Source organism: Streptopelia decaocto (genome assembly GCF_964273445.1).
Source record: "Streptopelia decaocto genome assembly, chromosome: 24".
Taxonomy (NCBI): Eukaryota; Metazoa; Chordata; class Aves; order Columbiformes; family Columbidae; genus Streptopelia; species Streptopelia decaocto.
In genome coordinates, this window is record NC_138679.1 from 2,525,481 (window position 1) to 2,550,713 (window position 25,233).

At 57.7% G+C, this 25,233-nt stretch overlaps 1 protein-coding gene across 3 annotated transcripts; it reads left to right on the forward strand.

Annotated features, from left to right (window-relative positions):
* Nucleotides 1-716: 716 nt before the first annotated feature.
* Nucleotides 717-23,493, forward strand: ZBTB7A (zinc finger and BTB domain containing 7A). Of its 3 annotated transcripts, XM_082072261.1 has the most exons (4): nucleotides 717-799; nucleotides 929-992; nucleotides 15,978-17,182; nucleotides 20,783-23,493. In XM_082072261.1, the coding sequence occupies exons 2-4, from the start codon at nucleotides 984-986 to the stop codon at nucleotides 21,234-21,236; spliced, it is 1,668 nt and encodes a 555-aa protein (XP_081928387.1). In that variant the 5' UTR covers nucleotides 717-799; nucleotides 929-983; the 3' UTR covers nucleotides 21,237-23,493. The 3 variants fall into 3 exon arrangements, with proteins under 3 accessions (XP_081928387.1, XP_081928388.1, XP_081928389.1); XM_082072262.1 differs by lacking the exons at nucleotides 717-799; nucleotides 929-992 and adding an exon at nucleotides 2,660-2,800; XM_082072263.1 differs by lacking the exons at nucleotides 717-799; nucleotides 929-992 and adding an exon at nucleotides 4,020-4,526.
* Nucleotides 23,494-25,233: the final 1,740 nt, after the last annotated feature.

Genomic DNA, 25,233 nt, shown 5'->3' on the forward strand with positions numbered 1-25,233 from the left:
CCTGCTCCCCCCATGCCATCCCCAGCCCCCAAAATGAGGTGGCGTTTGGAAGCTCGGTGGGACATTTTTGGTGTGTTTTCCTTCTTTTCAGGCTGTTTTTTAGCACCGTTGGGCTGGCAGTTGTCACCCCCTCCGCTCGAGTCCCACCGTGACAGGCCCCCAAAAGCAAACCCTGTCACTTGGTCCCCCCAAACCCCTCGGACCCTTTTCTTTCCCCCTCCCCAGCAAAGCACGGAGCTGCTGCCCCACTCGGGACCCCCAAGGCCAACCTGGGGGGTGAGACCCCAGATTTTGGGGGGGGTCTCGTGCCCAGCCAAGGCACCTTGGAGCTGCGGGGGGGCTTGTAATGATGGTTTTGCCTCTTAATTGAAGTGTGAGGTGGGGAAGGCGAGAGTTCGTAAAGCTTTGGGGTATTTTCACTGGGTTTTGGTGCTGGTTTGCGGAGAAAGCGAAGGGGGCGTTTTGTTGGTGCGACTTTTTGTTTGTTTTTCTTAAAAACAAGATATTTTCATCATGGATTTAAAGAAATAAACGGCACTTTACATTTACAGGCCTTTTCTCTTCTTGGTTATACCACAAGTGGCTTTAACCCCCGCAGAGCCGGGACCCCAGCGGGAGCGACGTCACCGGCGCTTGGGGACGCGGTGCCGGATGCGCCGGTGGCGATAACGGGATTATTTTGGGGTGCGGGGTCTGCGGATGGTGTGACACCCCAAATGCTGCCCCAGGGGACCTGGCATCATTCTGGGTGAAACATTAGCAGCTTTTAAATATTCGGGGTGAAAAGAAGCAGGGAGAGGTGAAGTTGGGCTCGGGGGGGCAGCGAGGGCGCCCCTCTTGGTGCTGTCCCCACCGTGGGGTCTCTGATGCGACGGTCCCTTGGTGGCAGTTTGGGGGGGTCCAGGTTTTGCTTCTCGTGATGTTTTAGGGTCCCCCGGGGGTCTGGGCCGTCCTGCGGAGACCGAGATGAACTCGCTGCACCCATGGGAGAGGTGGGTGATATTGGCTGGGGATTTCGGTGGGGGTTTTGTGGGTGCAGGGAGGAAGGGGGGGGTCTGGCCAGGGCTAGGGGAAGGGGAACTCCCCCCCCTGCATCTTTTGTGGGACAAATTGGGGTTTGGGGTCCTGTCTGCCTGCCCCCTGACATGAGTGTGAGTGGGTGTGGGGTGGCCCCAGGGTGGAGAGGGGTTTTGTGGGGGCCCCCCTGGGGCTTCATTTCTGGGCGGGGGGGCTCTGGGTGGGCCCCCGACCGCAGCGGGGAAAACGAAAGCAGCTGCGGGCGCGTGGCACAGCCTGGCCCGGTGCAGGCCGGGGGGGTCCCCGCTGCACCCCTCCCTGCCTGCCCCCCCACGGGGTGTTTGGGCTCAGGGCTCCCCCCATCCCTGTTTGCAGCCAAGTTTCCCCTGCACTGCCTCAGTTTCCCCACTTGTGGAGAGGGGTTAAGGATCCCAAACCTCCACAGAAACCCCCCGGGCACCCCCCAGCGGGAGGGGGGCAGTGGGGACGCGGGCAAAGGGGGGTAGAGCCCTCGGTGCCGCTGTGAGCAGCTGAGCGGGGTTATTTAAGGTAAAAAAGGGGAGAAATGGGGAAATCCCGGGGGTGCCGGGGCAGAGGCCCCCGGGAGCCTCGGGGGGGGCTGTTGATCAGTGTTTTCTTCCTTTCTCTTTAATTAATATTTTAAAAAATTATGATTAATTCCAAATCTTCCCCAAGCCCTGGCCGGGCGGGTGTCCCACGGCAGCCCGTGTTCCGCGTGGATAAACCCGGCGACCGGGAGGAGCCGTTCACTCTGGAGCGTAATGATGGGGATCTATTGAGAGACCCAGTGCTCTGGTTGTGGGTGGGGGCCACCCTTGTTGTCCCCCACCTCGGGGCAGCCTGGAGGGGGTGGCTCCAGCTGGTTTGTCCTGTCCCCTGTCCCCTGTCCCTGCCAGGCCGGCTCCCAGCTCACACTGACCTTGGGCTGAGCTGCTCTGTGTCCCCTTCCCAGTGGGGGGGGGGTCAGGGGACAGTGGGGGGATCCTGAGGGACACGGGGAGGTGGCAAGGGAAGGGGTGATATGTGGGGCTGAAGGCACAGAGAGGTGCCCTGGGTGACACGTGGGGGGTGACACAGGTGGCTGTGGGGTCGTGCCCTGTGGGGTGACACGGGGGGGGCCAGGGGTGCAGGGAGGTGCTTTATGGGGTGACATATGGTGGTGGTGGGGGGACACGGGTGGGTCTGGGGGGGTGAGAAGGTGGCACTTGGTGGGGGGTGACAGGGGAGGTGCCCGGTGGGGTGACACGGGGGGGTCAAGGGTGCGGGGAGGTGCCTTATGGGGGGAAACGCGCGTGTGGGGACAGGGGTGGGTCTGGGGGCGGCACGCGGCGCGGTGACCCAGGCCGCTGTCCCGCGGGCCCCGCGCGGGCCGGGCCGGTGACACGGGTGACAGCGGCGCGCGGCGCGGCCCACGCGGGGGGGGGGGGGGGGGGCTGGGGGGCTCCTCACGGCCCCCCCGCACTGCCCACGCGCGAGGCCGCGCGCTACGGGGGGCTCCCCCCTCCCCCCCCCCACCCCGAGCGGGCGGCTGCGCCCGGGGCGGCGGGTGCGGGGGGGGCGGGCGGGGGGAGGGGGGGCGGCGCGCGGCCCCTTTAAGAGCGGGGCGGCCCCGGCCGGAGCAGGAAGGAGCCGCATACGGGCCTCGGCGAGCAGCTCCCGCGGGGCGGCCAGAGCCTGCTCCGCCCGCCCGCACGGCTCGGCCCGGCCCGGCTCGGCACGGCGCGGCCCGCTCCGCTCGCTCGGACCGCTCAGCCCCCGCCCGGTACGGGGGGGCGCGGGGGGGGGCGGTGGTGGCGGGCGGGGGTCGGGCATGGGGGGGGGAATGGAGGCCCGATCCCCCCGGCCCGGGGGCAGCCCTGGAGCTGGGAGGGGGGGGAGTGGTGCGAGGAGGGGGGTCGGGGGGGTCCGCGGGCCGGGGGGGGCCGGGTCGTGCCGGGGCAGTTGCCCCCCCACCCCCCGCTCCCCCCCCCGCCTGCATACGTTGTACTTGGCCGGGCCGGGCTGGGGGGGTCGCGGAGGGGGGGAAGGGCCCTGCGGGGCGGGGGGGTGGGGGGGGCTCGGCGCGGGGGCTCCTGGGAGTTGTAGTCCGGCGGCCGCGCCGCCCCGCAGGTGCGAGGGAGCGCGCGGACTACGCTTCCCGGCGGCCCCGGCGTGCGCGGCGAGTGGGAGGCGTGTTGATGGGCAGCGGGCGGGGCCAATCGGGGCGCGCCCCTCCGCCCCGCGCGCCCGCCCGCCGCCGCCCGGCCCAATGGCGGGCGGCGCGCGGGGTGTGGGGTGGCCGGGGACAGGCGCGGCGGGGCCTGCGCTGCCTCCCCGGCCGGGCCCGCGCCCCCCGCCCGGCCTCGGCCCCGTCCCGCCCGCAGCCCCGGCCTGCCCTGCCCGACAGAGCCCGGGCGGCGGCCGCGGGGCCGGGACCTCGGCTGGGCGCCCCCCGCCCCCTCCCCCGCCCGGCCTCCATTGGCGGCGGCCCGCCCGGGGGAAGGGGTGGGGTCGTGGCGCCCGGCCAAGGCTCCCTGTGGGCCCCGCCGCCAGCGGCCCGCGGGGGGGCGGCCCGGCCCGGCGAGGGGGGGGCCCGGCTGCTGGGTGGGGTCCCCTGGGGCGTGTGTCCTGCCAGCCCGGCCGCGGCGGGGCCGACAACGAGCGGGGGCGCCGGGCTGGGCCGCTCCGCGCGTCCCTTCTCCGCCGGGCCCCCCCGCCTGTCCCCGAGCACCCCAAGGTCGTCCCCCCGGGGGGCCCTCCCGCCCGGCCCCGCCGCCTGCCGCTGCCTTCCTTCTGTGGGTTTGTTTTTATTGGTTTTTTTTTTTGGCCAACCCCTTCCTTATCTCCCCCCGGCCGGCTCCGCACCCACCCCCGTTGGCGGCGGGGGGAGAGGGCGGCCGGGCAGCGGCGGTTCGCAGCGATAATCCCCCCCGGGGGTTGGGGCCCTGGAGCACAGGGCTGCCCTGGGAGATCCAGCAGGATAAGCCGCTCTCCCCGCCGCTGGAGCTGCGCAGCGTGAGGGTGACATGAGGGGCAGCATCCCCGCCTGGCAGCGCAGGGGAGGCCTCTCCGTTTGGCCGGGGTTGTGACGTTTCCTTGGCTTCACCGTCTTCATCTCAGTGCTCTTGAGTTCGAGGCGGCGGGTCTGGAGTTGAGTTTCCAGGTGCCCTGAGGCAGAGCTGAAGGTTATCGCCAGCTTGGCTGGGCGCAGGTGGCAAAGTCACGGGCAGATCGCGCCGGTGCCCGTGGCCTGAGCGGAGCGAGCCGGTCGCTGCTGGAGTTTGTTTCAGCAGAAGGTGAAAAGCCCTCGGTGGAGCCGGCACCTGGGGCTTCCTCTCACCTGAGCTTTTAAATCCCGGTGTTTGCTGAAAACGACAGTTCCTGTTGTGGAACGGCAGCCGCTGTGAGCGCTGGTACCTCGGCTGGTTCCCCCATGGCCTCAGCTCCTCGAGACCCTCTCGCTCGCAGGGGGTTGAGCAGCAAGAGTTTCTCTGTGCTCGAGGACTCTGGTAAGAGTGCGCTGCCGCTCCGACGTCCCGATCAGCCGTGTCACCCTCTTAATTGCCTTGGCTATCGAAACCATGACTTATATAATAAGCGCTTTATAGGCATGGGTAGAGAAGACCTGGAAGAATTTACAACCTAATGAGGGCTGGAGTTGTGTGCAGTGTTGCAGCAGAGCTAAAAGGTCATCCCGTCATTTTCAAAAGTGGTGTTTGGTTTTTTGGTTGTGATTTTTGTTGTTTATTTATATTTATTTTTTCGAGGAAATGTTTTATTTCTGAATGTTTCTCCCAGTCCTGGTTGGAGATCGTGGTATGTGGGCACTTCTGGAGGCCGATTGGGAAGAGACAGGGTGGTTTAATTCTGATGGTTTGCTGGAGATGTTGTATTCAAACAACTTTAAAAGAAAAAGAGGAGAGACAGAGAGAAACTGAGCAGTTTATTAGAGAGGAGCCATTCTTGTTTAATATTCATTCTGGCCCCTGTTTAGGCTTGTTCTGGGGAAGGAGGGAGTGAAGAGGCACAACCCAAACATGGGTGAGATGGTGGGATTTTTCCACCGAGCTTTAATTGCGTTAGTAACTCAGGGGAGGGTTTTGCAAGGCATGAGCTCTTAATAAACCTGTTGGTGAATGGAAGTCGTTCTTCATTCTCTGCTGGTCTGCAACTCTCCTTACGCCTTTATATGTTTATTTTAATGTATTTTATGGTCACGTATGCATCTCGTTGCATTGTGGTAGCAGGTCCGATGATCTTTAGCCACACCGCGGGCTTAACAAGGAGCTCGGCTTTGGAGAGGTGCTGGGCGGAATTAATTTGGCACAGTGAGTGCGGTGGGTTTGTCTTGTGTTTTGTGACTTTTAATGCGGAATTGAAAATGACGGTTGTTTTCCTGGCCTGGGAATCTGGATGTCGGCACGGGATGCAAATCGGGGAAGGAACGAACGCTCGTATCAGGGCGCTGCGCTGCTTTGGTTGCGCTGCCCATCGTACTCGAGACCTCGTTTGGCAGATAAATTGCTGCCCAAGCACTGGGTTTTAATTCTGGAGAGTCAAGTCCCCACAGGTATCCAACCTAAAAATTTGGGGGCCTGTGACATCCCTGGTCTGCTTTTGAGACAGAGCCTAAGTGCTTGAGAACTGTGGTTTAATCTTGATTAAAACTGACACTTGAGGGTTTTTTCCCAGTGTCAGGGTGCTACGTTTATTGAAAGAGAAAACTTCTGTGGCGAACAATTAGAATCCTGCTCGTTATCTTGCATAGTCAAAGCAATAAATAGTTTCTCTTAACTGTGCTCTCAACCAGCCTTAACCTCAAATTTGATGAGACCGGTTTCAATCTGTAATTAAAAAACCTTTTGAGGAGCAAAACTCGGGGAAAAGGAGAAAGACGGGCAGTCTCTTGGATGAAGAGACACATTTGTACCCGGTCCCGTGACCCTTTGATCCGAGCGGGCGCGTGTTTGTGTTCGGCGCTGCCTCCCGGTCGCCGTGTCCACGTGTCTGTCCCGGTACCTGCGCCCGGCGCATCCCGCCGGCGCCGGAGCAGCTCGGGGGGACGTCGGAGCGGGAGCAAACGAGGTCAGACGGGCGGCGGGATCCTCCGCGTGTATCCAGGGCCGATTGTTTCTCGCCCAGCTCCCCTGCCCGTATCATCTTCCCCCTGCGCATAGTTTCAGTTTCCAAGCCGCTCCCCGGTGGCGTTGCCGGCTCCTGTAGCAGAGTCCGGACGCAGCTTCAATGGAGCAAAAGTCATTTTGTGCCTCAAATTGCGGTGGGGCTGCTTCCCCCCGGCTGTCCGAGGGGTCTGTAAATCTTCCTGCGCGCCGTCGGGCAGCGGGTGGAAGGAAACTATAGGGATCGGCTTCTTCTCTTAATGCGACAAGGTGTGAGAAACTGGAACCGGGTGCAGGCTGCCCCGCGGCTGCAGGTGGGAGCCAAGGCCACGTCGGTGAGATGAGCCGCAGATCCCCTGGCAATCGGCAGATTTCTGACACCGTTGCTTCGCCGACCCCTTAAAAAATGCGTCCGGCCCGGCTGTCGGGAGCCGGATCTTCCTGCTGACGGCCTCGCTGTCTCAGATGCTCCTCACCGATCTCTTCAGATCCGTGTGCCCTCCCGGGGCGCCGGGGCCGGGACAGGAACGCTCGCTGGGTGGTTTCTTTACCTGTGAAGGGACCATTTCTCCCCGGCTTTGCCCCCCTGCAGTTTGCCTGACCCGGGCAGCACCGCTGCCCTGCTTTTTGTCACAGCAGAGGATGCTCGGAGTGTCCCAGCGCTGCGTTTTAACTCCCTCTTGCCCGCCGTTCATCTGCAGTTGTGCTCTCTATTTCCTTCCTGGTTCGTGCACCTACTTATTTCCCACTGGCAAACTGGAAACCAGCAAGTAGATCTTTTTTCCCCCCTGTTGTTTGCTCGAGTGCCTGCTCAACGCCGAGCCGGGCAAACGCCGAAGGTAGGCTTGTAGCTACAGGTTGCTGCTCTCTAGTTTCTCGGAACCTCTTGCCCCGACAGGCAGAGCACACGTGGTGCCGGTTCAGCGTTCCTGCCCCTCGCCGTGCGCCGCGGAGGGGAGGACGGGAGCTCCGCGGCCGGCCGGCGTTGCCGGGGATGAAGCGTGGGGCATGCTCGCCCTCCAGATTCGCTTTCGCACGTCGCGTGGAGTCGAGAACGGCGAGCCGAGCACGCCGAGCCGAGCCGTGTGTTTATCCCCAAACTAGGAATTACATAAGGGACTGCCCTGCCCGGTACGCTCTGCTTTGTCAGTAAACTCCAATCTTATTCTCTGTTTTTTTATGCCCCCCTTCCTGGTGTGTAAAAGGCGACTGGTCTTCCAGGTGCTGTTTGAGGCAATTGGGTAAATTCTGGAGCTCTGACATGGGAGGCTGGAGGCAGGCGAGCGGAGAGGGAGCGTCAGGCGAAGGGGAACCCGCGACGTGGCTGCAGGGGAGAGGGACGGGGTGATTTTGGGGTTTGATTCGAGCTGGGCGTGCAAGGGGTGGCCGGGCGCCGTGGGAATGGGGGGGTTTGGGATTTGGGCAGTTCTTGTTCTCTCGGTTTAGGAGATGGAGAGAAGCTGTGCCAGGGGGAGGGGGACGTGTTGTGGAGGGGCAGGTGCTGTCGGCCTTTCGCAGCAAAAATGCCGGCGGTGACTTGGGCGTCTGTGTGGAGCGGGGAGCGCGGGGTCTGAGCTCTTGCTGCTCTGTGCTCATGCCTGGTCTCTGAGCAGGACGAGGATGAAAACGGGACCCGTAGAACGTCTCGGTTTCATCCAGCCTTGAGCAGCTGGGATGTGCCGGTGTCCCCGCAGCAGAGCGCTGGGTTCATTCTGGTGATGGCTTCGCATCTTTGTGACGAGTCTTCAGTCGCTCCCTTTAGTGAAGGGGCCGTGTTGTCTTTTTGAAATACTGTCAGCTTATTTCTGCGTGGGTCTCAGTGCCTCCAGCCTTATGGGGCTTTTGAGTTGAGAAAACCTTCCCTGTCCATACACCGCGCTCCTAGGCCAGGGTTGGTCCTTTAGCCAGGAGAGAAACACACGGTTTCATGTTTTGTGGGCTTTTTTCACCCCTTGTTTGTAACTTCTGAGGCTTTCCAAAAGATTTTGTTAGGGCTAGGGGCTGGATAGCAAGGGCTTGGTGTCCCGCAGGACCTCCCGAAGACCCTGCAAACCCACGGCTGAACGGAGCAAAGCGGGAGCAAACCTGTCCGAGGGCTGCGGGCGCACCAGGGCTCGGCTTTGGGAGGGTTTGTTTCGGCAGCAAAACAAGCAGCTTCCATTAACACAAGTAAGCCGGGCCTGGCTGTTTTCGGCCGGCTCAGGGCTGCGGGGGCGACTGGCACCCAGCAGAGGTGGGTGTGCAGCAGGGCCTGAGGGGCGCTGGGCAGCTTGGTGGGGGCTCATTTCTCATTGCCAAGGAGTTCACGGTAGCTGGAAGCCGTTACCCTGCACGCAGACCTGGTGCCGTGGACTCGGAACCGTCACGTTGAGAAACTCGGAGGCAGAGCGATGGTGCCGGTGAGGAGGGGCTGGTAGCCTGAAATGAGACCCCTGCGCACACCGAAGTTCAAGGGACACGCGCTGCCCTTGGGTCCGTGACTACACGGACTTGAACCAAGGCGCATTCCTGCTGGATTAAATACGGTCTCTGATGACAAAGGAGAAAATTGGCACGGAGGTCTGGGTGGAGTAACCAGTTCAAGCTCACCTTGCAACATGGGAGGAGTTTCAGTACCTCCCGGTTCTCGCTGTCATTGCTGGAACGGGGCGCGTGTTGCTCGGTGCGGGTGGTTTTGGGGGGGTGGCGGGTTGGGCCGTGGCTGCTGCTTTTGGCTGTGCCGTGACCGATGTGGAGGGGCCCGCGGTGCTGGCCGTGGGACAGCAGGTGTGCGCGGGCCCTGTGGCTGCCGGGCTCCCAGCCAGTTCTGGCTTTTGCTGGTCACTGGTGCTACAGAGGAAACCAAACTTCCCATGTGCTGTGCCCTGGAAGGAAAAGCCATCCCAGTCCCAGACATCAGGAGGGATCTGCAGTGATGTTTGGTTGTCCCTTGTCTGTTTTCTTAGTCATAGAAGTTAGCTAAGAAAGATGGGGACAGACTTTTGAGCAGGGCCTGTTGGGATAGGACAAGGGGTGATGGTTTTAAACTGAAGGAGGGAGATTCAGGCTGGACACGAGGAAGGAATTGTTGCCCTGAGGGTGGTGAGAGCCTGGCCCAGGTTGGCCAGAGAGGTGGTGGATGAACCATCCCTGGAGACACCCCAGGCCAGGCTGGACGGGGCCTGAGCAACCTGAGCTGGTGAAGATGTCCCTGCTTGTGGCACTGGATGAGCTGGGATGGTCCCTTCAACACAAACCGTTCTGTGATTCTGTGATAAAGCAACAGACCTTGTCCTGGGAGACGCAGAGTGCAACAAGCCCTTTTCTTCCAGGTGTGCTCTGGAGCAGCATCCCTGGTGATTCCCTCTGGCACGAAGAGGAATCCCAGACCTCTGTATCTCATTAGCAGCACCACGGAGTCCAGCTCCACCTGGGTCGTCATTATCTCCCTGCTCCATCCTGGTCACACCATCTCTTCTCCTGTTTTACAGCCCACTGCTCCCAGCAGGGTTTGGGGTCCTGGTTCCGATTGCTCTTGCTCTGGTTCTGCCTTGGCACGAGTGGTTGATGTCCCAGCACCGAGGTGTCTTGGTGAAGTTCTCCTTGGCTCCTTCCGCTGCTGACACAGTGCTAGGGGCAGCTTTGAATACTGGAAGGATTAGAAATGGCTTGAGGTAGGAGGGAGATTGCTGAATTACCCCCAGAACCTGTTTGTCCAGGCGATGTGTCACCGCGACGAGAGGCCTGGTGGTCACCATCCCTCCGTACCCCAGTTCCATACCCGGGCTGAAACGCTGGGGTAATGTGGGCTTGAGACTTCTCCAGACTGATTCTTCAACGAGGCTCTTCCAGCCCGGTTTGGATGTTCTGCCGAAACGCACCAGAGCCGCGCGGGCTCCTGGATGAGCGCAGGGTGCAGCCGTTCCCGAGCGGGGACGTTGTCCTTGTCCCCTGGCTCTGCAGATCCAGGCCCAGGAGAGGAGACGAGGGGACTGCGGCAAAACCAGCGCTTGGCACCGCTGCTCCCTCAGAGCCGCTCTGCCGTGGGACGGGATTATTATCATTGTTTTCTTGATACACAGGAAATTCGAGGTTCTTTATTACTTGTGGTCATGCAGGTTCCCATGATGCTCATTGAGGGTCCGGGGGGTGTTGGATGCCAGCGCTCCGTCCAAAATTCGACGGGAGCAATTACCAGCTACTCTTCCTCCCGCCGTTCCCTTGGCAGCGGTAGCAGGATGTGGATTCTCCTTTCCTGTCTGTCTCTGCCGCTCGATCGTCGCGCGTCCTGCCCCGGAGATGGTTGTTTCTGCGGTGTTTGGGGTATTTCATCCCTGTCGATAAACGGCTTATAAAGCGCTTTGGCTCTTTGAAGATGCTGAAGGATTGGCGGTTGACGGCCCTGCGGGTTTTTGGGTAGATATCCCTGTATGATGGGTATGAAACAGGCCTAGAACAAGGGTTGGCTCATTGCTGGAGCTTCCTACGCCGCCCGGGCTTATATTTCTAGACAGTAGGGAGCGGCAAACCTCCCCGGCAGGTCAGACCTGGCCACGGGAGCGCGGCCCCGCTGCTTTGCTTACCTGATAGTGCTGCGGGTTCGGCGGGTTGGGCTGAACCGAGGGGCGGTTGCTGCGATGGAAGAGCTGGGGCTGCCCTGCCGGGTATCGTAGCGTCTCCGTTGTTAAATTTCAGATCCTGAAGCGGGATGCTTGGAAAGCTCCGATCTTTGGGAGGATGCGAATAACCGTTGTGGGAGCCGACCGAATCCCTGTGATGTGGTCGGTCTCGTTCCTTAGATGACCCTTCGCGTTGTGAATCCGGCGATCAGAGCTGCGGTAACAGCCCCAGAGCTTCCCAGAGCCGGTGCCCTGAGCTGGGGATGTGTCAGGGGCTGGAGGGGGTTTTTGGGCAGAAAACAGAGCCATATTGTCCAACAAGTGGCCACAGGGTGCTCCTTCTGCTCTGATCTCCTCACTTCAATAGCTGCATGATCTTGGTCATGCCGTGCGTGTCCTCTGGTGCTTTACCCCCAATGTGATGTCCAGTCAAGATATAAGAAAGCTTGAATTCGCTCTTTTTGCCGCCGATGGCTCAATTACCTGCTAAACACAAAAGATCTATCTCTGTTGCGCTATGGAAAATTCAGATTTATTTAAAGAAAAACAGCGTACTTTTAGCTTAATTTTTAATGCAACACAGTTTGCTCCTCTTGATGTGGGGGTCTCCCTTTCATAGACACGCATCCGTTTTGCAGGTCCACGTCATTCCGATAGTTCGGCGCTAAACCGCCGCCAGCACGTTCCTGTCAGGAGCTGGGTTTGAATAGCGCCGTAGAATGGTTGAAATAGCGATTTTTAAATATATATTGTTTTCCCAAGCAGGCAAAACACTTCCCTTCATTTCCTCCTGCCCACCATCTTCCCAGCCGGCTGCGTGCGAGCTGTGTTTCCCGAGGCCTCCGCAGAGTTTCGGGTGGATCCCGGGCAGAGCGGGACCTGCCGGGGCTCGTCCCGCGGTGCCGGCGCCGCGCGGTGTCGGCGCAGCCGCTGGGTTACCCCGAGGGCTCCGGCCGAGCAGACGCGGCCCTGCGGCTGGAAGAAGGGAAGGGGGCGACTGGCACGATCGCTCCCAAAATGTAGAGACAAGGGGTTGTTTTGTGTGACTAGAACTGGGGTGAGCTGTCCATAGGGGGTGAGCAAGGACTGCGGTAACGTTTGGGCCTTGGGCAAGCAAAACACTGACTTCTTTTTAATATAACAACATTATTTTAATAATTCTTCTCTAGCACACAAAGCCCACCCTGGCTGAGGGAGCTGGGCTTGTTTAGTCTGGAGAAGAGGAGGCTTAGAGCTGAGCTCAGCACTCTCTAGAACTACCTGAAGGGCAGTTCTAGCCAGGTGGGGGTTGGGCTCTTCTCCCAGGCATCAGCAATAGGACAAGGGGCCATGGGCTTCAACTCTGCCAGGGGAAATTGAGGCTGGAGATTAGAAAGCAATTTCGTTAAAGAAATTACGCAGAGCAACTTTTCATCCTCATTCCTTGGGTACCTCCACCTGCAAGAGGCCAAACAACCATGTTCCGTAGCCCAGAATGTGGTTGTTCCCGGGAAACCTCGTTGTGTGGATGGTGTCGCTGCCCTGAAGCCGTTTTGCCTGGTGCTGGCTGGAAAAGGCGCTAATAATGGGCTTTTTGTCCCCGAAGCGGGTCCGTGATGTTGCTCAAGCTTGTGGTGGGTGCTGCTGGAGCCTGGTCTTGGTCAGGAGATTTGGGATCTTTTCCAGGTGAAGAGCACATTGAGAACATTCCCTGTGACCGAGCTTTTCCACCTGATACCGTATAATTCCAAGCCCTCCCAAGCTGCTCGGTTTCCTCTGTTTGCCCAGCGAAAATTTTAAAGCGATGCAAAGAAGCACAAGAAGAGAACGCCGAACACCGAGGTTGGGTGGAAAACTAGTAATTAAGCGGTGTTTTGTCAGCACTTTGGGTTGCGATCCCATCTTAATGTGGTCGTCTCATTTGAATGTAAATATCCAATTCCAGCGCTCCTGGAGGAAGGCGCTGGGGCCGGGCGGGAGGGGAGCGAAGTGCAAGCTCAGGGCTTTCGGTTGTTCGCTTCACACTCTGTTCTGCTCTTTTTGCAGTTCGTCTGGTAGGTCTGAAAGGAGCGGGTTGAGAACTTGAGCTTCAGAAAATAACCTTCTAGTTCTGAGGAGCAGCGTCAAACTGCAGTTGCCGTGGTGCAAAACCAGTTGGATGCAGAGCAGCCGGGGTTGCTGCGAGCAGCATCTCGGGGAGGTGAACGTGTGTTCGGCAGCACTTACACCAAAACCAAGTCATTTTTCCTGTGTGGAATTGGGCTGGTTTTGTGTGGGACCTGGGGAAAGCCAAAGCTCGCTTGTGTTCACAGAATGGACTGGGTTGGAAAAGCCCTCAGAGCTCATCCAGTCCAAGCCTTGGTCCAGCTCCAGTCCATTGACTAGATCATGGCACTAAGTGCCATGGCCAATCTCAGTTTCAAAACCTCCAGGGCCGGTGAGTCCAGCCCCTCCCTGGGCAGCCATTCCAATCCTGACCACCCTCTCTGCACAGAATTGCTTTCTAATCTCCAGCCTCAATTTCCCCTGGCAGAGTTGAAGCCCATGGCCCCTTGTCCTGTTGCTGATGCCTGGGAGAAGAGCCCAATCCCCACCTGGCTAGAACTGCCCTTCAGGTAGTTCTAGAGAGTGCTGAGCTCAGCTCTAAGCCTCCTCTTCTCCAGACTAAACAAGCCCAGCTCCCTCAGCCTCTCCCCATAGGGCTTGTGTTCAAGTCCCTTCCCCAGTCTTGTTGCTCTTCTCTGGACCCGCTCCAGCACTTCAGTATCTTTGGAAACGCGGAGCGGAGTGAACCGAGCAGTTAGGGACGTGTGCCGTGTTCCGCCAGCTTTGTAAATAGGTTTGTAAATAAATTTGAGAGCTCTGCTATTGTTGCGAACTCTCTCTTTCAGATGGGCCGTATTTTAAGTTGACGGTGCCCCCTCGGTCACACTGCGAGACCCATTTCCTCGCTTCTCCAACACAGGCGCTTTGGGGTGAAACGTGGCGTTGTGCGGCCCTGCCGAGACGCGCGGGCTGGGACCAGCAGCCCGAAACGCCCTTTGGGGTGCAGGGAGAGAAAAGAGCTGCCAGGGATATTTAGGTCAGTGGCCGCAGCTCCCCCTTGGTGGCCCGTTCAGACCTCGTCCTTGCCAAGGAGGGGACTCGCTGGCCAGTGGCTGTTGTCACTTGTCACCTGGCTGTCAGGAGCTCCTTCCCGAGCGGATTTCACCCGACCCACCCGCCCGGTGTTGCGTGTCCTGTTGGATTTTAGTTCTTCTTTCTTCAACCTGTAAAGCCGGAAGGTTCCATCTCATTACCAACCCCAGCTCTGCGCAGGTTTAACACCCTGGCTGTTCACCCCCCGCAAAGCACACGGGGGGTGATTTTGAAGCGCTGGGTGGCCGCGCTCGGGGAGGGAGCCCCCTGGTCCGTGGGGGCACTTGGGGGGCAGCCCCCGATGCTCTCGGCCGCCGTGCCCGTGGACACAAAGGCCGTGTTGTGCGAGGAGAATGAGCCGCGGGGTGGTGCCGCGTCCACGCCAGCCGGGCGGCCCCGTGACCCCGCAGCCGTTCCCACACTGTCCGGCCCATTGTCCCCGGTCCCCGGCACAGCCGGGTTGTGTGGGTGACAGAGCTCGGCTGCCCAGGAGATTTCAAAATGCTTCATGCAGCTCAAATTCTCTTTGGGGGTGGCAGGCGCTTCCGAAAATTTATAATTTAGGTGCGGGGGGAAAGGCTTTAGTGTCGTTTGCCGGGCTGGAAGGTCTTGTATCAGACCTGTTTTTTTGGGGAGGGATGTGCTGTGGTAGCTCAAATTTTGGGGGGGTTTGGGGCTGCCCTGGTGGGAACAGGGCAAGTGCTATAGCACCAAAGGCCACCGCGGTTGTAACCCTGCGGTTGGGGGGTCCCTGGACCCCTTGTGGATGCAGAGACCTTGCCCAAGGACGCCTGGACCCAGCTTTCCCGCTCCCCAGGCTGCGCTCAGCCACCAAATGGCTCTTTGCTCTCCTTTTATTTAAAAACCCCATGAAATAGAGGGTTTGAGTCCCGCTCCGGAGCAGCAGCCCGGCTTTAGGCTCGGCTTTAGCGCGGGACCTGCCCCGCTCCTCCGGTCCTCCCCTCACCCCCAGCACATTTACACGTGAGCTTAATGCTGGTTTATACTTGTGTTGAATATCGAGGGCTTTGCTTCAGTTTGGCATTTCACCACCTCAGAACTACCTTTTCCTGTGTTTCCTTTGGCTAAAAACGGTGCAGAAATTCCTTGTTTGCCCCCGCTGGATTAATAAATCTTTAAAAAAAATCAGAAAATATGGCCAACTCCAGATAAATCTGCCAGCAGGCCCAGCACGGGGGGTGTGTTGGGAAGCGAGTGTTGTTTTGCACCCTGGTTGTGAGCTCCCGCGCGGGACGCGGGGCCGGGAGTCGTTTCCTGTGTAATTACCGCGTTCTGGACGCTCCTGACTCACCGTGTCCCCCTCGCGTGGGCTCGGCCGCTTCCTGCCGGGCCTCAGTTTCCCCACCTGTAAACCGGGGACTTTGCTACTTAGGCTTGTGCCGAGGTATTTTTATGAATCAAATTATTTGCGTGTGGACGTACCGCAGGTTGTGTTGGCCCCGAGGATCCTCGTGCTTGGGGCGCGGGGAGGAATAGATCGATTTATAGGCGGACAGCATCGCTGTGGCAAGGAGTAGAGGGCTTTGCTGCTTGAGACACAGAGGATGGAGATGTTATTCCCAGTTTTGGGGACCAGAGGCTGGGCCTGGGGGGGTGTTTGGCCCCGGTGCCCCCTCCTGCAAACGGGGTGTGTTGTGAGCAGCTCGCTTTGCTTGGGCTGTTCCAGCCTTTGAACAGAGGATGGTTTTAAAGTCAAGTGGACCCGTTTCTGCCGTGTAGCACATGGGGAGCGATGCGGAGCGAGCGGAGGCGCTGGGCAGGTGGGCTGGGGTCCTCTGGTGAGGCTCAAGCCAGGCCAGCGTGGTCCAGGTGCTGCCTGGCTCTGTTAAGCCCAGTCCTTGCCGAGGCTTGTGAGCCCTGCCCCAGCTCTGCGCTCATTCAGCTCTTATCCCGAGCGCCTGGGCTGCGTTTCTCCTCCTTCCCCAATAAAGGTAAGAGGGGAACGTCCCCACCTGCTGATGGGGACACCAGGCAGGACGTGGCGCTCCAGGGAGGACGTGCGAGCCGGTGGCTGGTGCCATGCTCCGCGCTGGGACGTCCGCCTCCGCGATGCAGACGAAGCCTCCCTGACTCACCGCGCTTTTGTTTTCTTCTTCTCCCGCAGCCTTTTGCGTCGAAGATGGCGGGTGGCGTGGACGGCCCCATAGGGATCCCCTTCCCCGACCACAGCAGCGACATCCTCAGCAGTTTGAATGAGCAGAGAAACAACGGGCTGTTGTGCGACGTGGTCATCTTGGTGGAAGGCCAGGAGTTCCCCACCCACCGCTCCGTCCTGGCCGCCTGCAGCCAGTACTTCAAGAAGCTCTTCACCTCAGGGTTAGTGGTGGACCAGCAAAACGTGTATGAGATAGACTTTGTGAGTGCGGACGCCTTGTCGGCTCTGCTGGAGTTCGCTTACACCGCGACCCTGACCGTCAGCACTTCGAACGTCAACGACATCCTCAACGCCGCCACACTGCTGGAGATCCCGGCGGTGCGGGATGTTTGCACGGATCTCCTGGAGAGGAAGATTCTGGCCAAAAATGACCAGATGGATACAGTAGATCAAATTGATCAAAGGAACCATCTCAGAGCAAAAGAGTACCTGGAGTTCTTCCAGAGCAACCCTGTCAATGGCCACCAAGGCAGCTTCCCGTGGACCAACCCAGAGTTGAGAGACCTTCAGAGACTGAACTTCCGAGGCCCGGAGGAGGAGGAGGAGCCGGACTGCAATGGCGTAGAGTTCTACTCGCAAGCCCCAACAAGCGAAAGACCAAAGGCCAATGACTGTGATCCTGACAGCAACCAAGGCATGTGGCTGGACAGAGAGGAGGAGGAGGCGCCTCCTGGCTCCTTGTTCTCGCCCTCTCAGAACGGACATTACAGCGCCCGTAACTTGCCCACGCCGGGAGAAGAGGAGGGGACCCCGGGGGGGTCTCTGGACCAGCAAGAAGCTGGTGACTCCCCCAGTTTTGTTCCCGCTGGAGCGGAGACGGAGGATGACGCGCGGGAGGCGGACGGCTTGGCCGCCAGCGCCCTGCTGCAGCAGATGATCAATTCCGTGGGGAGACAACAGCTCGGGGAGGACGAGCGGAAGGATGACGATGGGGTCATGGATTATTACTTGAAATATTTCGGCAGTTCGAACGAGAGTGACACCTATCCGTCCTGGTCCCAGAAAGTGGAGAAGAAGATCAGGGCAAAAGCATTCCAGAAGTGCCCCATCTGCGAGAAGGTGATCCAGGGGGCCGGCAAGCTGCCGCGCCACATCCGCACCCACACCGGGGAGAAGCCCTACGAGTGCAATATCTGCCAAGTCCGATTCACCAGGTGAGGAGCGGGCGGATGCCGGAGGAGAGGGGATCGGCACACAAAACCGGCTCTTGCCTTTCCCCAGGGGCCGGTCTTGTGCGATTTTATCTTGCCTAATTTCCATCCTAACAGGCGAGTTGGATGTGAAGGCCAGAGTTTTCCAGAGAGATGAGCAATTTGGGGGTCTGACTCTTGAGATAGCTCGATATCCAGTGCCACACCGTCCTGGTGTCCTGAATTGCTGAGCTCTGCTGGAAGCCTGGCCAGACCTGGGCTTCTATAGAGACCAAATAACGTGGTTGATGATATGGAGCTGAAGCCCTTGGTGTTTCCATCATGGCCGAGGAGCTCGAGGTTGAGGCGCATGTTGGAGAGTCATTTAAAAACGGCTCCGTGGGGCAACTGGAGTGGCTGTAGTTGGGTTGGGAAGAGGCTGAACCCCACGTCACTCGTGTCCTCTCTCAGTGACCCGTGATGGGCACCCCGAAAAACACACAAACAGTGATCGGTGCCTCAGTTCGGCTCCCTGGGGGCGTTCGCCTCGCTGCTGTTTCTAATCAGGGTTCCTCCGCTGAAGAAAGGGGATATTGTTTGGACTCCTCCGGTTCGCTCTGGTCCACGTGTCCCCGCGCCGCCTCCTCTCGCTGGGCTCCACGATGGCCCAGCGGGGCGGGGGTCCCAGCTCGGCCCTGCCGAGGGGCTGCGTGGCCGCTGGGCCGGGGAACCCCCTGAAATCCTCCCGTGGGGGTTCCCTGGGCGCTCCCCACTGCAGACGTGGCAGGTGGCGCTGGGACCCGGGCGGACGGCCCCGTCCTCCCCCGTCCCCACCCAGCCCCGCGCTGCGAGCCGAGCGGCGCAGATAACGGCGGGGGCAGGATGCCAGCCCTGCCCGCTCCCCAGCACCCAGCCCTGCGCACGATCCGCCCGCTGCACCGGCCGGTCCAAGGTCCTCGTGTGGTTGGAGCCGGAGGATGCGGAAACAAGCCCTGGTGGCCGTGGTGGCAGCGCCACCTCCTCGCTCCTCCATCTTGGTGGGTTTTGGATGGGCCCTGCGCTCTGGCACCGCAGAGAACAGGGTGGAAGCTCCGTCCTTATCCCAGCCCCTATAAACACACCAGGGCCCCTGCTATTTTCCAACCAAAATACATCCCTCTTCTTCTTCCTCCCCGCAGCGTTTGGGTGCGGAGGAGCCCGCCCGGGGCCAGGAGCCGTGCTCGGCCTCACTGTGCCCCATGGCACGGCTCGCCACGCAACCGCAGCCCCAAAACCTCCCTCGAGGCTGCTGCCCCAAATCCCAGCTGGTTTCCAGCTCCCTCTGCCTGTGTCCCGGTCCAGGGGTGTCCTGGTCCAGGAGGTGTCCCAGTCCAGGGGTGTCCTGGCCCCATCTCCCTCCAGCTCCCAGCCCATGTCTCACCTGCCCTGGGCTGTTTTTGGCAGGGGTGTCACCGAGCTGTTTTCTTCCTCCTCCCCGACCCCCAGGCTGTGCTCAGAGCCTTATCTCAGCGGCCCCCAATTTCAAATGGGTGCCAACCTGACCAAGCTCTCCATTATCCCTGTTTTCCTCCCAGTTTTATGAATCTTTTGCATTCCTTCTCCGTTCTCTCCTTCCCATCCTCATCCCAGGGGATGACAGCGCATTTCTTGACAATAAATTCTGAATGCCACGTATCGCGGTAGGCTGGGGACGCTGTGGGACGCTCAGTCCTGCCCTGGAGGAGGACGTGGGGCTGTGGGACACTCAGTCCTGCTCTTGAGGAGGACGTGGGGCTGTGGGACACTCAGTCCCTGCCCTTGGAGGAGGACGTGGGGCTGTGGGACACTCAGTCCTTGAGGAGGAGGACGTGGGGCAGGGCGGGGGGACAAGCTGGGGCTGTTTTGCGGGACTGTTTTGCAGGGCTGTTTTGCTGCCGCCCCCGTGCCGGGTGGGACCGCAGCCCGTCAGTTAACGTCGCTTTTTGCTCCCTTTGCTTCCTGGTGCCTCCGCGTTGGCAGGGGGAGGAGCGCCCGCCGTGCCCTCACCATCCGCTGAAACAAAGGCAGGGTGATTTGTTTCTTTTTCAAATAAAAATTAGAAATATTTTCTAAATTATAATTTAATTTTTAAAAGCTGTTTCGGTGTGCCGCTGCGCACCACGTTTTAAGCAAGACACACCGTCCCTGCCCCTTTGCGAGCTGCGTTAAAATGAGAAGCGGACACGTCCTTGGTGTTCTGAACCCTGGAGGTTTGGGACGTTTTGGGCCCTGGTGCTGACAGAAGTGGTTCCGAGCTGCCTTTTCTGCAGGGGACTGCGGAGCGGGATGGGGCTGGGTCCCCTTGTCCCCACCACGCGCTTCGGGCCCGAGGTTTTTCATCCAGGAAGCAGCGAGACGTTGTGGTTCACGTGGCCCCGTTGGCCCCCGGCCCAGCCGCTGCGACTGCCCTTCCCGGCTCTGGAGAGCGCGGCCGCGTCGGCTTAACCCTGTGCCCACGCTCAGCCCCACACCGATGCTCAGCCCCACACTGGGCGGTGCTCAGCCCCACACCGATGCTCAGCCCCACACTGGGCGGTGCTCAGCCCCACACCGATGCTCAGCCCCACACTGGGCGGTGCTCAGCCCCACACCGATGCTCAGCCCCACACTGGGCGGTGCTCAGCCCCACACCGATGCTCAGCCTCACACCAGTGTTCAGCCCCACACCAATGCTCAGCCCCACACCAGTGTTCAGCTTTGTACTGGGTGATGTTTGATCCCGTTCTGGGTGCTGCTCAGCCCTGTGCCGGTGCTCAGCACGGTGCTGGATGATGCTCGGCCCTGTACCAGGTGTTGTTTGACCCCATACAAATGCTGAGCCCCGTACCAGCTGATGTTCGATCCCGTACGGATGCTCAGCCCCATACCGGCCAATATTGGACCCTGTAGGGATGCTCAGCCCTGTACCGGGCAATATTTGACCTCGTATGGACACTCAGCCCAGTACAGGGTGATATTTGACCCTGTATGGACGCTCAGCCCCATACCAGGTGATGTTTGACCCTATAGGGATGCTCAGCCCCGTACCAGGCGATATCTGACTCTGTATGGACACTCAGCCTCATACCAGGTGATGTTTGACCCTGTAGGGATGTTCAGCCCTGTACCGGGCGATATTTGACCCCGTGTGGATGCTCAGCCCCATAGCAGGTGATGTTTGACCCTGTATGGACGCTCAGCCCCATACCAGGTGATGTTTGACCCTGTATAGACGCTCAGCCCCATACCAGGTGATGTTTGACGCTGTATGGACGCTCAGCGCCATGCCAGGTGATGTTTGACCCCGTATGGATGCTCAGCCCTGTACCAGGTGATGTTTGACCCCATATGCACGCTCAGCCCCATACCAGGCAATATTTGACCCCGTATGGACACTCAGTCCCGTACCAGGTGATGTTTGACCCTGTATGGACACTCAGCCCCGTAACAGGTGACGTTTGACCCTGTATGGACGCTCAGCCCCATACCGGGTGACGTTTGACCCGTGCCGATGCTCAGCCCCGTACCGACCGACGCTCAGCCCCGCACCGTCCGTCCCCCCCCGCGCCGCGCGCGGGACCGGCAGCAGCCCCGCAGTGTGACTGTCCCCGTGTCCCTCTCTCGCAGGCAGGACAAGCTGAAGGTGCACATGCGGAAGCACACCGGGGAGAAGCCGTACCTGTGCCAGCAATGCGGCGCCGCCTTCGCCCACAACTACGACTTGAAGAACCACATGCGCGTCCACACCGGCCTGCGGCCCTACCAGTGCGACAGCTGCTTCAAGACTTTCGTCCGCTCCGACCACTTGCACAGGCACCTTAAAAAAGATGGATGCAACGGGATTCCCTCGCGGAGGGGCCGAAAACCCCGGGTGAGAGATGCCGGGGGGTTGCCCAGCACCCCGACGGGTAGCGCCGAGGATGGAAGTTTTCAAGCCGGGGGGGAGAGCCAAGAATCAGAGGACACCCCGCAGAGGAACGGCGAGGAGCAGCAGCACTTTGAGGAGAATTCTAACAATGAAGAGTCAGGATTGAATGTAGCAGGAGGGTCGGCTGAGGGTAACACGCAAGGACTCTCCTAAACCAAAAAAAAAAAACAAAGCGTCACGAAATCTAGTTAGTACTTTTCCTCCGATTTTTCTCTTTAAAGATGTTTCTCTCCCTTTTTAAAAAAAAAAGAAAAAATAGAAAAAAAAAAAAAAAGGATATATATATATATATATATATAATGTTTCCAATCTTCCCATGGTAAGAGGGCTCCCCAGGATCCCTCAGTAGCCAAGGACCTTCTGTTGGAAAGGCGGATGCTTGGAAGCGCGGGGTGGGGATGGAAAGTGGCTCTGTGGCATGGAAAAGAGCTTCCATGTAAATCCAAAGCTTTATTTTGTGTCCAAACACACGTTAAATCAAAAAATATTTCAGAGAGAGATCTATTTAAGGAAAAAAAAAAAAAAAAAAGGAAAAAATATAAGAAAAAGAACCAAGTGGTAGGAGCGGAAGGGCTGGGGGGGGGCGGCACGCGGGGCCTGGGGAGCGCGGCGCCCCCCCGGTGCTTTGGGGAGGGTAAGGTGGCGGCTTTTTGGGGTGAAATGGCTGGGTTTGGGGGTGGAGCTGCGGCCCGGCCCAGGCGGCGCCTCCCGGGAGGTTTGGGGGGGTCAGGGGTTTGGGGGTGAGTCCGTCCCACCAGCCCCGGGGAGGAGCCGGCGGCAGCGACCGGTGCGGGAAACGGCCTGAAATTGCCTAAAATTGCCTAAAATACAACAGGAAAATCATGTGAGCGGACAAGCAGGATGTTGCTGTTGGCAGCGGGTGTCGGACCCCCCAGCTGGGGACACCCCTATTTGGGGACACCCCATCTGGGAACACCCTATTTGTGGACACCCCATCTGGGGACACCCCTGTTACCCCATTTGGGAACACCCCATCTATGGACACCCCATCTGGGGATGCCCCATTTGGGGACACCCTATTTGTGGACACCCCATTTGAGAACACCCCATTTGGGACACCCCATTTGGGGACACCCCTATTACCCCATTTGGGAACATCTGTGGATACCCCATCTGGGGATGCCCCATTTGGGGACACCCCACTTGGGAACACCCCATTTGGGGTCACCCCACTTGGGGACACCCCCTTTGTGGACACCCCAGCTGAGATACCCCATTTGGGGACACCCCCATTTGGGGTCACTCCCCCAGCAAGGGTCCGTCCATCCCCACGTCCGTTGGTGTGTCCATCCCAATAATTTGAGGGGGGGGGGGATGTGGGTCATACCCAATCCCCCCCCCCACCCCAAGTGTATTTTGGCCACCAGGTTCCCACCCCAAAAAAAAGCACCTAAAAAATGGCCAATTCCTTTGCAAAAAGGTTATTTGAGGCCTCCCTTAAAGGGCCAGGAGGCCTTTTTTGGGGCCCCCCCAGCCCCATTCCCAAAAGAAGTATATATATATATATATATGTATATATATATATAGATGCTCTATGGCTCTAGAGGCGGGTATGTAAGAGGATAAGAAGAGGCACCTTTCAGCTGGTCACCTGTTTTTTAAATGCACATTTTTAAACCTAAAAAACAAAAAATATATATATATATAAAAAAAAAAAAAGATTTTAAGCCCTTTTTATTTTCAAAAAGCACTTTTTAGATTCTCTCCTTTTTTGTTTGGTTTTTTTAATTTTAATTCTGATTTATTTCGGGTTCCTTTCGGTGTTTTTCACTTCGGAAGCAACAGCAGGTTGGGCCGAATGTGATTTGGAGAGGGAGTGAGAGGGGAGTGTGTTTGGGGGGGGGGGGTGTTTTATTTAATGCAGCATAAAAAGCAATAAAAATTAATAAAAAAAATATATAAATACGATTAAAAAAAGAAAAAAACGCCACAAAAAATAATAATAAATACAAGAAAATAAACCACAAAGAAGTCTTAGCACTTTGCGATGGAACGGGTACTCGGAGATCACTTTATCTTAACTTAAAGAGCAAAAAGGTGTTTACAAGTCGAAACTTCTACCGAGAGATAAAGAAATATTATTAAAGATTAAAGAAAAATTAAAAAAAAAAAGCCGAAATTTATTTTTGTAAGAAAAATAATGTGTATATATATATATATATTAAAAAACAAAAAAACACACAAAAAAAAGACAAAGGTTTTAAAGACAAAAGGCAGAATCCAAGTGGTGCTGCGTGGAGGGATAAAGGTGTCGGTGGGAGGAGCGATGGTGATTAATTAATGCTGATTAATTAATGCCCCCCCCCCCCGGCGCCAAACCCTCGGGGTGGTTGCACTTCAGCGATTAGCAACAAAAATCGATGAAAAATGTGTAAAATAGAGATGAAAAGCTTGAATTTTGGGGCAGAAATCATGAGGGTTCGGCCTTGGGTTTGTGTTTGCTCCTCGCACCCTTTGATTATCATTATATTATTATGATTAATTTGTGGATGGTTTTGAGCCGCTCCCACCCCCCCCCCCGAATCGGGGGGTTGAATTATGGGGGGGGGACCCCCATATTGACCCCCCCATCCCATCACCGGCCCTTCGGCGTATGCAAAACCCCCCCAAAACACCCCAAATTCGTGTGGGTTTGTAAATAGACACTTATTGAGGTTCTTTATTGGCATCGAGTTGTGGTATCTTCTGTTTTCTAGTTTGGGTTTATGGTTGGTTCCCCCCCCCCCAAAAAAAAAGCTCCTCGCTGCTGCTTTTTACCCCCCCAGCGCAAAATTTGGGGGTTATTTGGGGGTTAAATGGGCCCTTTTGGTGTTGGGGGGATGATAAAACTGGGGGGGGGGGAGGAGAAGAAGAGGGAAAATGGGGGGAAATGATGAAAATGGGGGGAGGGGGGGAAGGGGGAGGGGAAAAAGAATAAAAATAATTAAAAAAATAATAAAGGGGGGGGGAGAATTGCTAAAATGGCACAAAACAGCTTGAATTAGTCTCAGGATTCCCGCCCCCGGGGGGTCCCAAACCCACCGTGTCCCCGTGTCCCCCCCCCAGCACAAGTTGGTGTTTGCACTAAGGACAATAGACTTCGAAGCACCAACCCAAACCCCCCCAGTTTGTCCCCATTTTCAGCCTTAAACCCCCTTCCCACCCCCCCCCCCAGCTCAGCCTCAGGTCGGCTCGTTAGCGGCGTTAATTAACGTTGAATTCAGGTTGTGATTAAGCGTTGCCAAAGATGCTGCGGAGTTGGGGGCGAGGAAGTAGCGTTGGGGGGGGGGGGTGTGTGTTAGTTTGGGGTCATTCATGCCCATTTGGGGTCAGAATTTAGGGGGGGGCACCTCCTCCCGCCCCCCCACGCTGCCGGAAAGATGGGTCACCCCAAAACCACCACCGGGGGGGGGGGGGGGTTGACCTTCGCACCAAAAGGGCTGATTTATGTCCCCCCCCATTCCCCTTCAACACTTGGTGTGTTCCCCCCCAGGCCTATTGAACCACATAGAGACCCCCCCATCTCTATAGCTCTGGGTAGCGTTATATCTATTTATATATATTTTTGGATTGATTATGAGAAGTTTTATTAGGACGGAGCTTTTTAAAGGGGGGGGGGGAGTAGCAAAAATAGGTTTAAATGGTGTTTTTTCTACAAATTATAACTATATATATATATATATATATATATACACACCAAGAGCTTCTAGTCATCCCGGGGCGGGGGGGGCACGAGAGCCGGAACCCAGCGAGGACGCTCCCACGGGGCCACATTTTGGGTTTATTTCTCTTTATTTTCCTTTTATTTTGGGTTGTTTTGTTTTGTTTTTTCCGCGTCTTTATATATATATATATATGTGTGTATATATATATATATATATATATAAAATCTATTCAAGAGATTCTCTATCTAAAGCACTCGCAAGGTTTCAGCGGTTTTTATGTGTAAAACTACTTTTGTGGTATATTTGGGTAAAACGGAGAGGAAACGATGAATAAAGCACAGCAAAGACATTCCATAGATTGTACCTTTGATAGAATTTATAAAGTGGGGGAGACTGAGGAGAATATAAAATAATAAGAATTGCACTTTGGGGGGGGGGCTTTAAAAAAGAATAAACTATATATTAAAAGTACCCGCGCAGCCGGT